The sequence below is a fragment of the Podarcis tiliguerta genome (genome assembly GCF_965153285.1).
Source record: "Podarcis tiliguerta genome assembly, chromosome: 2".
Classification (NCBI taxonomy): Eukaryota; Metazoa; Chordata; class Lepidosauria; order Squamata; family Lacertidae; genus Podarcis; species Podarcis tiliguerta.
Window position 1 is genome coordinate 115,527,892 of NC_139535.1, and position 12,036 is coordinate 115,539,927.

Below are 12,036 nucleotides of genomic sequence, written 5' to 3' on the forward strand. Positions count from 1 at the left end.
TACCCAACATTAAAGAATGTGTGGGTTAAGTATTCTGCTCCAGTGTTAACCTGCAGAGAAGGGAAGGTTCTTTTTGAATGAGTGAGTCTCATAGCACCGTTATGAAACATTTATTTATGTGACATTAAGCACTTTCCTTCCATACATTTTTATTATGGATACTCCACAATAAAGACCTTGTCTGAAAGCAACTCAAGCCTGTGGATCCTGGAGCTACTTCTAAATAAAGAAAGATACTGGGAAATCTAATTGGGGATTCCTCACATACGTGTCCTTGACTATAACATTCTGCATGATTCATATTCTCCATGGATATTTTAGCTGCCCTGCTGTTGATGCCCAGGAGTGCCTTTGGCCCTTATACTCTGTCTGTTATCTTCCCTGCAGGTTTCAGCCATGTGGCTCTACCTGGCTGCCCTGCTGGGGCTTTACTTCCTTCGCCGATGGTACCAGGAGAGGCAGACGGTGGAGAACCTGACGGAGAAATATGTCTTCATCACGGGGTGTGACTCTGGCTTTGGAAACCTACTTGCCAGGCAGCTGGATGCCCGGGGCCTGCGGGTGCTGGCAGCCTGTACCACACAGAAGGGGGCAGAGCAGCTGGGCAAGGCCACCTCAGAGCGCTTGAAAACCACCATTCTGGATGTCACCAGTAAGGAGAGTGTGGCAGCAGCGACGGAGTGGGTGAAAGAACAAGTGGGGAACAAAGGTAGCTTTTTGTTATTTTGTTTCCATGCTCTGGATCAGGCCAGGCATTATCTGTATCATCATCTGCTTATCTTTATTCCACTTTCCCACAAAATGTGGCCAAAGTGACTCCCAATATATCAAATGAACAACTACTATTCAAAAAACTAGAAACCATTAATCCAGGCTTCTGGTTTCCAGCCGTGAGATATGGCTGCCTCCCAAGAGATCAAACCCTCAGTCTTGCCAGTAATTCACAAGATGTGGGGGCAGGGTGATGACCACGGCAAAAACTGGGAACCTTCCAGAAACAGTCTCATGAGCTGGGGATCCCTGTGTTCTCAAAATTATGAAAATTTGGACTAAGAAACAGGCATGTTCTGGAAAGGAGATAAAAAAGTTCTGCTAAACAAACCAAAATTTGGATGTCAAGGTTTTGAAAAGGACTCTATCGTTGTGTTTTCATTAATGTGAGGTGCATGGTTATTTTTCCTTCTACATATCTACATCTACACTTCTCTGCCAAACCTCACCAAGAAAGAACAAACATTAAACGGAATACAGGCAAATTTCCAATTGTAATTAGTTATCTGGCTGTGCAGCCCTCGTTTGAAGTTCTAATTTGACTTAGCAAAAGATAAAGGAGTTGAGAAAATGGCGTCCATTAGCTGTGGTGCAGAAGGAAAAACCTTCTTCTGAGGGAGCGGGAAAAAATTTTTTGGGACTACAATATGGGAAATCATCCTTGGCAGTGCATATAGTATTAATGGGAAATATATCATTGTGTGTATCTGCGTGCACACACACAGAGACAGAGAGAGAGAGCGCTCACAAGAATGCAGATATACCCACATTTCCAAAGAATTGTGTATATCCAATTATTAAGGCAGGTGGGATCCTAGAAATAAAAATATTTTTTTCTTCTCACACAGGGCTCTGGGGTTTGGTGAACAATGCAGCCATTGCTGCCCCATCAGCTCCCAGTGAGTGGCTGACCAAAGATGGCGTTGCAAAGCTGATCAGCATCAACTTTCTTGGGGTGTTTGACATGACGCTACACATGCTGCCCCTGGTGAGAAGAGCCAGAGGGAGGGTAGTCAACATGTCCAGTATAATGGGACAATTGGCATGCTTTGCAGTACCCTATTCCGCATCCAAGTACGGCGTGGAAGCCTTCTCTGACATCCTGAGGTAAAAATGATAGTTCTGTATCTTCCTCTTTCTCCTTGCTTTAGTGGGATGTCTGCTTCTGCAGCTAAGTTTCAAGCAGAGGACAGCAATGAATAAAGAGCAGGTGCTGGGACATGTGGACTGCACCAGAGACTTACCAAGTAATCAGCAGGGGTTTGCACACCTAAGTCAGCTCTTTTCCTTGCGGAAACAATTTAATGTACCAGCAAGAGTTGTAAGCACCAACCTCCTGGTGGCTGCCTCTAAATATGCCTGATGCCGGGTCATAGACAATGCCCTGGTGTCTCAAGACAGAAGAAGACAGGAAGCTGCATTTCACCACATCTCCCTCCTCCTCCTCCTCCTCCTCCTCCTCCTCCTCCTTCTTCTTCTTCTTCTTCTTCTTCTTCTTCTTCTTCTTCTTCTTCTTCTTCTTCTTCTTCTTTTTCTTCTTCTTCTTTAAGGAAAGATGTTCTATTCCATGGAAGCCAAATCATGATCTTCCTTATTATTCTGGTTCAGTAACAAGACGTGTTTCTTGATTTTTCCTCCTCAATTCAGGCGAGAGATGCATCCTTTCGGGGTCCGAGTCAGCATTATTGAACCCGGTTGTTTCAAAACACCCATGCAGTCAAAGACGGTAGAGAGCTACCAGAATGCATGGAGCCAAGCCCCTTCTGACATCAAGGAAGCCTATGGGCAGCGCTACTTTGAGCGCAGTGAGTATGTGCTAATAAGTCACACTGTTGCAGTGGAACACACACACACACACACACAGAGAGAGAGAGAGACAGAGAGAGAGAGACAGAGACAGAGACAGAGAGAGAGACCCTGAGGCTAAATTGCTGGTTTCCAAATCCATAGCTAGACACGCTATGGCTTAGGGTCCCACTCTCTTGGGGCCCCCAAAAAAATTTAAAGGAAAAAAACCTAGATGGACATTTCCAAAATACAAGACAAAAAAGAAATAAAATAAAATATTTATTTTCTTATCTGCAAATGGCTTTAGATACCTATTAGGTCCATAAATTACCATATAGCATATATTCAACACAAAAAACGGTGGCAATTTGTTGTTGACAAAGGACAGCTGGACAAGGGCCCCAATATCTTCAGTAGCCTAGGGCCTCATCAAACCTAAATCCGGCCCTGCCCGAGACAGAGACAGAGCCTGGGTTGCCTGCCCCTGAACCCGGCGTATGGCAACCCTCACCTAGATACAACTCTCAAGCCCCACCTACAGCCTGAAATACAGATTGACAATGTCTAATCCCCTGTTGAAAAAGGTTCCATCTTAAAGCAACAGAAAATGCTCCCAATGCTCCTCCTTAGATTTAGACCTCCTAGGCAGAGAAATCCAGAAGCTAACCTATCCCTTCAGAACCCAAAATATTTAGGCTATCTCCTGCGGCAGCATAGAAATCAAATAAATCAAATAAATAAATGCAGAAATAAATACATAGATGTTTTTGCATCACTAAGTTTTCTTTTGTTTCCTATATCCCACACACAGGTCTCAAATTATTAAAATTCTGCCACTTCACAGGCAGCAGCAACTTTCAACAGGTCACGGACTCTATAGAACATGCCCTGACATCCTGCTCCCCTCACATCCGCTACTGTCCAGGATGGGATGTCAAACTCTTATACGTTCCTGTCTCTTACTTGCCAGACTCCATTCTTGACTTCGTGTGGAGATGCATCTGGCCCAAACCAGCACAAGCCGTGTAGAATATTCTGAAGAAACGTGTCAGTTCTCCAAATGAACCAAGGAAGTTTTTTTTAATTATTTTTATTGAGGTTTTTTCAAGCATGTCATACATAGTAAAAAAACCAAAAGAAAATCATAACATGTAAATACCAAAAAGAGTAAGAAATAATATAAATGATAAGAATCAAAAAGGGTACTTCCCTTCATCTCGGTCTAAGTTATTTAACCATCCTACCTTTCTGCGGTCTCTATTTTCTCTCTATATCTCAACTTCACAGATTTTATGTCTCACCTACTGTGATTTTTTTACCTAAGTTTGTTTCTGTATATGTTATGAATTTATTCCAATCATTAATAAATTTTTTACTTTTTTGATGCCTGATTCTTTGTGTCATCTTGGCTAATTCTATATACTCAAATAATTTGATCTGCCATTCTTTGATTGTTGGAATGTTGGGGGTTTTCCAGTTCTGCGCCAACAATATTCTGGCTGCTGCCATTGCATACTGAAACATTGTCTTATCATCTTTTTTAATTTTCTCACCGACCATGCCTAACAAAAAAGCCTCAGGTTTCTTGGGAAAAGTGTATTTCAAGATCTTTTTTAGTTCCTCATAGATAAGTCCCCAAAACCTTTTTACCTCTTCACATGTCCACCACATGTGGTAGAAATCACCCTCTTTTGTTTTGCACTTCCAGCATTTCTTATCCCCGGTCTTATACATTTTTTCCAGTTTTACTGGAGTGATGTACCAACGGTACATCATTTTTTCCATATTCTCCCGGAGTCCCACACAAGCTGTAAATTTCATATCTGTTTTCCAAAGTTGTAGCCATCTATCCCAGATCTATGGCCCATTTAATCATAAACTCCTTCACCTCCTCATCTTTAGTGTCCCATTCCAGTAACTGATCATACATTTTGGATAAAAGTTTGGTATTTCCTTCTATAATTTCCACCTGGAATTTCGATTTCTTCTCATTTATCCCTATCTTTTTATGTTCGTTCCATAAAGCGTTTATTTGATGGAATTGTAGCCAACTTACTAGTTTGTCTTTTGGATCCTCATATGTTCTGATCTTCCAACCTTTATCCGATCTGACCAGGAGGTCTTCATAAGTCCATCTTTGCTCTTCCATATTGGGTTTTTTAATCGCTAGAATATCAATGGGTGATAACCACCACCGGGTGCTTTTTTTCTAAAAATCTTTTGTTTCTGTCCCATACCTCCAATAACGCTCCTCTAATAATATGGTTTGAAAAACCTCTATGTATCTTCCCCTTGTCCTGCCATAAGTAAGCGTGCCAACCAAACCTGGAGTTGAATCCTTCTAAGTCCAACAAGTCGGTATTATTTAAAGTAATCCATTCTTTGTTCCAACGCAGGCACGACGCCTCATAATATAGTTTCAGGTTCGGGACAGCAAACCCTCCTCTCTCTCTACGGTCAGTGAGGATTTTAAATTTAATTCTTGCTCTTTTCCCCTGCCAGATAAATCTGGACAGGGTTTTCTGCCAATCTTTAAACCTTGTGAAGTCTTTGCACTATTAACGATGTTCCGTTGTTTCTCTTTTCTGAAGTTCTAAACCAGTGGTTCTGATACTTTTCTTCCCACGGACCACTTGAGAATTGCTGAAGGTCTTGTTTGACCATGGTAGGGTGCTCAGTGATTTTTAATTGTAGTTTATTTCTACTTTTATATCTTTATATATACAACGTATTTTATTGCATTACAATTGGAATTCTAGAGTAGAAGTCTATTAAAATATTTATCTGTTGCAATGTAATGTCCTACTCAGTAGGCATTTCTCTCACACCACACAGATGCACCACTGAAAAACTTGTTTGATGTGGCATTTGGCCAATAGTTCCAGTAAACAAATTAATACCTTTGGTCGATCCCCAAAGTACACTGAGTTAAAGGCAGGATCATGATATTATCTCAGGGTTAATCTCAGTGTCCCAAAAACTTTCTCATGAATGAGTTTGGCTGCAAGGCAGTGGAGGTTTAGAACCAGAGTTTTCCTTCTCCAGGACTGGCTACCTTCCCTTTTGGGACTGCGTGGGGCCCTGTCTCAGTTCTGGCAGCAACAACCAAGGTCGCCCAGAGTCACCGGGGAAATAATATGTCTTTGTTTAGCTCCATGAGTAAGGAAAAGGGGGTGGATTCTGAGCACCATGTGGGTGGGGTGGGCCCAGGGATTCTGAAGGAAGTGCCCCCAGATCTAGCCTGGTGGCAAGATTCCTTGGGACAGATGCCCAGGGAAGAGATTCCCCATGTGCCAGAGAGGAAGCAGCTGAAGAAATTGTCTAGGGGTGTGAGACTGGAGGCCCTTACCCACAACCCAGAAGGAAGGGGAGCAGAATACTGGACCCAACATGGACTGAGAACTGTGTTCGATGTACGCAAGGATAAGAATTCTGGGAAAACCTAGGCAGGCTACCTCAAAGCAGGAGGAGAGAGGTGAAAGCTGAGAGAATACGGAAGGTGTGGGTTGGTTGGTTGGTTGGTTGGTTGGTTGGTGATTCATCATAACCTCCAATCCCCTACACTCATCCTTCTGAATTTTTGCAAGTTACCTTCCTATGAACACCTTTATGATGTATGAGCAGACCACAGTTAAGAAACTTGGGGTGCAGCAAGATTAGGATCTGTCATCTTCACAGAAAAGATCTGGAGCATTCTAGGTACATGGGATGTGGTGGAGGCTGGTCCACTAGGTCTACTGGAAGCCTGACCTACCAAGTCTTTCCCCATCCACCATACAAATGATTGGACATCTTTGTTCTATCCCTACATATGTCAGAATAGAGGGAAAGGGTCGAACAAATTCAAGCCACTTTTCTTTGCAAGATCCTTGGTGCCCCTAAATGCATAAGGTATCTAACCTTAGGTGCCAAAACCGGCCAACATCTGATGGAAACCAACACATGGCTCATTATAACCAAGGCCTGGCTGAAAGTACATTACAGAACAACATCAAATTCCTTTTCAACCTCTATGCTTGAAGACCGTAATCCATCTAGATGGTATAGAGCAGACATCAAATTCCTTTTCAACCTCTATGCTTGAAGACCGTAATCCATCTAGATGGTATAGAACAGACATGGGCAAACGCGGCCCTCCAGATGTTTTGGGACTACAACTTCCATCATCCCTAGCTAACAGGACCAGTGGTCAGGGATGATGACCCAGCCCTGTCAGGGGAAGGTGAGGTTGCCTCTGGGTCTAGTAACCCTCCAGCCTCTCCTGAGCTAGAGAGGCTCAGGGCAGAGAGGCAGAGGGAACTAGGTTCTCACAGGAGGAGTGCTCGCCTCCAGGCCAGGAGAGGCGAGTCACCTGTGGACCGGGCCCGCCCTATGCCTCAGAAGAGATAAAGACCAGACCAGCCAGTCCCAGCTTGCAGGAACAACATTGTTGGTTACCTATTCCACCCGGCACCCTGTCCTGCTTTCTGCCAGAGTTCCTGACCATGGCCGACTCCCTGCCTTGGACCCCACTTCAGCCTCAGACCGGACACGGACCGTGCCGCATGGTAACACCCCCCCCCCGGACCAGCACATCCCACTTCGCTGAAGGGACGCTGCGTAGCTCTCCCTCTCTGCTGAAGCCAGGAGAGTCTTGCTCTCCCGGCTTCAGCAAAAGGAACCCGAAGCTTTCAGAGAGCAGCACGAGTTCCCGCTGCACTCCAAAGGCTTCAGGTGGCTATCCCTGAAGCCTGGAGAGCGAGAGGGGTCGTGCGCACTGACCCCTCTCGCTCTCCAGGCTTCAGCGAAAGCAACGCGAAGCCTCCGAAGCGCAGAGAGAGCGCTCCCTCTGCGCTCCAGAGGCTACGCTGAAGCCAAGGAGCCTGCATTGGCTCCATAGGACACACACACATATTTCCCCTTAATTTTTGGAGGGGAAAAAGTGCGTCCTATAGAGCAAAAAATACGATATTTAGACTGCAGAAAGGTGTTTGAAAGGTTTGTTGGAAGTGTGAAAAATATGAAGACCCATTTTGTCATACTTGGTGGACTTGTAAAAATGAAATATTGGATTCAAATACATACATTGATGCAGAACATTTTAAAGTTTCACATTCAATTGATGTTGGAACTTTTCCAGCTCGGAATAATGGATAGACAATTAGAAAAAGACCGCAGAACATTATTTCAATACATGATCACAGTGGCAATACTCTTCTATGCTCAAAGATTGAAAGATTCACCATTATCTACCATGAGGGAATGGGTGTAAAAAATATTGGATTTAGCTGAGATGGTAAAGTTGACGTGTTTAATAAGAGAATAATCATTGTCACTATTTATTAAAGATTGGAAACTCCTTATACACTTTTTTGCATGAAAAAGAAAATGAACTTATGATATCTGGGTTTAAGGACTCATGGAAATATTGGTTTATAGAAAGTGGAATCATTGGGTGTCATCTTGGAGTGGGTGTTTTGAATAATCTTCTATATATAGCTGACAGGCAAAGAATTCAGAAGTTCTCTTTTTTCTTTTTCTTCCTTTTGATTTGTGTTTCTAATTTAGATTAATTTTGCCATTGATAACAAGATATTTGATATTAACCTTTGTATATTTTCTTTCAAAGTTTCATACAAAATTTTGAAAAAAGAAATTTCAGTCAGGGATGGCTCAGCTTGTCAATTTTAGATTCTGTTTGTCATTTCTCCAACCTTTAAGTTCAGTTCTCCACATTTCAGTTTGTGGTTTGAAAATTCTCACAAAATCTTACCAGCATTTTAGTGCCAATTTCTCTTAATATTTTTATATGCAATTTTCCACAAGAGACACATTTTTGCAAACAGTTTTCTCTAACACAGAGTATTCTTGTATGCTAGCTTCACTTTTGATACATACTTCCTACTAATGTATTGTTATAGATATAGCTAAGCCCTAGAAATTAATAAATACCAGGGTTTTGCTTAATTGGGATATGGATTGGACTTGGCGAGACTTTTTGGGGGAGTGCAAAGTTGCTGAGAGGGGCAGACACCAGGCTTTTGTAACAGTATGTATTTTTGTACACATTATTGTTTGTGGAAAGTGCATTACTAAATTTACATGAGTCTGAATTTTGGTTCATGTGTTCTTTCATTGATTCATGTGTTGTTTTGTTAAGTGTGAACTAGGTAGCTTTCATACCAAACTGAGTTTCTCCCCCAGGTCTACTCACATTGCTCAAAGTACTTCTGCCCATAGCATTCCTTGAGGTCAGAAGGTAACTGGCTCCATATAGGTTTGAGGGACTCAGTTGCTTTTGGCAGTATGGCTGTCTTGAAAGTACCTGGTTCAACAATGCTGACTTTGATTCCAAAAGGATGGAGCTCTCTTCTGAACGAGGGAGGAAAAGTCAAGAAACATCATTTCCTGCTGAAGACTAAAATATAGTGGGTTGTTTGACTGCTAGGAAAGGTCCTGGGCATGCAAAACAAATTAGGCACCTGCAGTGGCGTAGCGTGGGTTGTCAGCACCCGTGGCAAGGCAAGTAATTTGTGCCCCCCCCCCCGCTGCACTGTCCCTACCCCAGATAGTCCCTCGCTCTCTCTCCGCACCGCACCACACGCCTGGCACCCTCCCCTCCACAGTGGGCAGCGACCCAGCGGCTCGGATCGGATTCGCACAGCCAGCACTGCAGTGAGAGTGAGTGAGCCAGGTAGGGGCAGAGAGCTGCGAGTGCGAGCGCCCCCCCCAATGTTGCGCCCGGTGCGGCCGGCCCCCCCTGCACCCCCCACGCTACGCCACTGGGCGCCTGGGGATTCTGGGGGAGCAGGGCTGCCAGGCCTGGCAGAGGGCAGAGTCAGCCAAGCTGGTGGTGCTGCAGCCTTGCGAGAGGGAGGGGTCCTCAGCAGGAGCGGGTGGGGTCTGCGCCAGGGTCACCCAGCCACCCTTCTTAGCTGGTTGCTCTACTCTCTCATCCTTTTTCCTGGCATGTGCCTGAGTGCTGCACACCTTGGCCATGTGCCAATTAGGGGGTGTTCTTTTCTGGACGGAAGCTTAATTTTTGCAAATTTCTTCAGTGAGGGGTCTTAAAAGTATGAGTTTGGGTTTGGGAAATTCAAATCTGCTGTTACTGTTTTGATTTGGCAACATTTAGCTTGGTAAACCCACATTTGATTAAAAAGCACATCAGCTGCTCTCAGCAAATCATAGAATTTTTATTTGCCTTTTGTAAAGGTCAGGTAATTAATGCTTAATAGTAGTAATAATAACAACATAGCTGCAAGTCCTTGGCAATCATTTTTAGTGATTTCTATGCAATTTCACACGTTTTACTTACCAATCAAAACTAAATGGTATCAATTTAAGCCAAATCTCTTTTGAATTCCCAAGTCATGTTACAACTTTTTAGCACCCCCATTTTTGGAATTTGAAAGGTGAAAAATTGAACATGTCCTAATTGTGCCAAGCTCTCTGGCAGGGACCCTGCAGCCCCTTGATGGCCCTGTGTGGATTCTGGCAGAGACAACAAGGTGGTGCAGGCAGCAGTAGTGATGGAGGAGGAGGCAGCAAGCCCTTCTGTAACCCAGCCTGCCCCTTCTGGTGCCCCCCCCAGATGATCTATTGTTCTGAAGATACTGTCATCTCTCAAAACACAACCAACCATCTTTAAATTGGCAACTGCTTGCCAATTTAAATTTAAAAAAATTAATTAATTTTTTTTAATTAAGATTAAAATCTTGCAGCATTGATTATGCTCTCTTGTATCTGTAGACATTATCAGATAGGAACATGTATCTTCATACAAAATGAAGTTTCACTGTGTGACTTCACAGAACAAGCTGCTGTCAAAGGCATAACGCAATAATCTTTCAGGCTATTTTGCAATCCTAGCAGCTCTTGACAGAGGTTGAATTAAGGTGACTGATATTTGGATATTTGGATTAATTGTTTCTAATAAGTTTTTTGAATATTACTCGTTCATTTGATATATTTGGAGTCACTTTGGCGACATTGTGTGGGAAAGTGGAATAAAGATACAGATGATACAGAAAATCCCTGGCCTGATCCATCCAGAGGCACTGGCTAATCAGTTTGAGGTTCCTCAACTGCTTGCCAATTTAAATTTAAATTTAAAAAATTTAATTAATTTTTTTAATTAAGATTAAAATCTTGCAGCATTGATTATGCTCTCTTGTATCTGTAGACATTATCAGATAGGAACATGTATCTTCATACAAAATGAAGTTTCACTGTGTGACTTCACAGAACAAGCTGCTGTCAAAGGCATAAAGCAATAATCTTTCAGGTTATTTGGCAATCCTAGTAGCTCTTGACAGAGGCTGAATTAAGGTGACCCTATGGAATTCCTTCCCCATTCATTGCCTTATTGATTTTAGTTGTTTCTAATACTTTTTAAAATGGTCATACATTTTATTTTTGATATACAGTGGTACAGTGGTGCCCCACAAGACGAATGCCTTGCAAGACGGAAAACCCGCTAGACGAAAGGGTTTTCCGTTTTGGAGGTGCTTCACAGGACGAATTTCTCTATGGGCTTGCTTCGCAAGACGAAAATCTCTTGCGATTCCTGGGGGGTTTTTTTCGCTCCCCACCCCCTTTTTCTAAGGCACTAAGCTGCTAATAGCCTTTTAGCAGCTAATCCGCTAATCCCTTAAGCCTTTAATAGCCGCTAATAGCCGCTAAACCGCTAATAGCACTAATCCGCTAATCCGCTAATCGCAAGACGAAAAAACCGCTAGACGAAGAGACTCGCGGAACGGATTCTTTTCGTCTTGCGAGGCACCACTGTACTTCGGGTTACATACGCTTCAAGTTACATACACTTCAGGTTACAGACTCCACTAACCTCGGATTAAGAACTTTGCTTCAGGATGAGAACAGAGGCCCTATTAGCTAAAGTGGTGTTTCAGGTTAGCAACAGTTTCAGCTTAAGAACGGACCTCCAGAACTAATTAAATACTTAACCCGAGGTACCACTGTATTAGGAGTCACTCAGACCACATTTTGTGGGAAAGTGGAATAAAGATAAGCAGATGATGATGATACAGATAATCCCTGGCGTGATCCATAGCATGGAAACAACACAACAAAAAGCTACCTTTGTTCCCCACTTGATCTTTCACCCACTCCGTCGCTGCCGCAACGCTCTCTGTACTGGTGACATCCAGAATGGTGGTTTTCAAGCGCTCTGAGGTGGCCTTGTCCAGCTGCTCTGCCCCCTTCTGGGTGGTACAGGTTGCCAACACCCGCAGACCCCGGGCATCCAGCTGCCTGGCAAGTAGGTTTCCAAGGCCAGAGTCACACCCTGTGATGAAGACATATTTCTCCGTCAGGTTCTCCACCGTCTGTCTCTCCTTGTACCATCGGCGAAGGAAGTAAAGCCCCAGCAGGGCAGCCAGATAGAGCCACATGGCTGAAACCTGCAGGGAAAAGGTTTGCAAGAGTGAGGGCACACAGGCACCTAGCAAGCCTTGGAGAAACCAAATCCCAACCAAA

At 43.6% G+C, this 12,036-nt stretch overlaps 2 protein-coding genes across 6 annotated transcripts in view; one reads left to right on the top strand and one right to left on the bottom strand.

Annotated features, from left to right (window-relative positions):
* The window catches only part of LOC310671610 (17-beta-hydroxysteroid dehydrogenase type 6-like), a 30,468-nt gene extending 25,111 nt beyond the window's left edge, over positions 1 to 5,357 (top strand). Inside the window, exons 2-6 of one of the 2 annotated variants that reach the window (XM_083427952.1) lie at positions 671 to 709; positions 1,620 to 1,878; positions 2,419 to 2,576; positions 3,371 to 3,629; positions 5,103 to 5,357. In XM_083427952.1, coding sequence (XP_083284078.1) covers positions 671 to 709; positions 1,620 to 1,878; positions 2,419 to 2,576; positions 3,371 to 3,588 — 674 coding nt within the window. In that variant the 3' untranslated portion in view covers positions 3,589 to 3,629; positions 5,103 to 5,357. Of the gene's footprint in view, positions 1 to 387; positions 710 to 1,619; positions 1,879 to 2,418; positions 2,577 to 3,370; positions 3,630 to 5,102 lie in introns of both variants that reach the window. The other variant, XM_083427951.1, reaches the window with a different exon arrangement.
* The window catches only part of LOC310671572 (retinol dehydrogenase 16-like), a 160,254-nt gene that overhangs the window by 19,046 nt on the left and 129,172 nt on the right, over positions 1 to 12,036 (bottom strand). Inside the window, exon 2 of one of the 4 annotated variants that reach the window (XM_083427850.1) lies at positions 11,639 to 11,960. The exons of the other annotated variants lie outside the window; for them this stretch is intronic. Within the exon in view, the coding sequence (XP_083283976.1) occupies positions 11,639 to 11,951 (313 nt within the window). The 5' untranslated portion in view covers positions 11,952 to 11,960. The remainder of the gene's footprint in view (positions 1 to 11,638; positions 11,961 to 12,036) is intronic. 4 annotated transcript variants of the gene reach the window in all.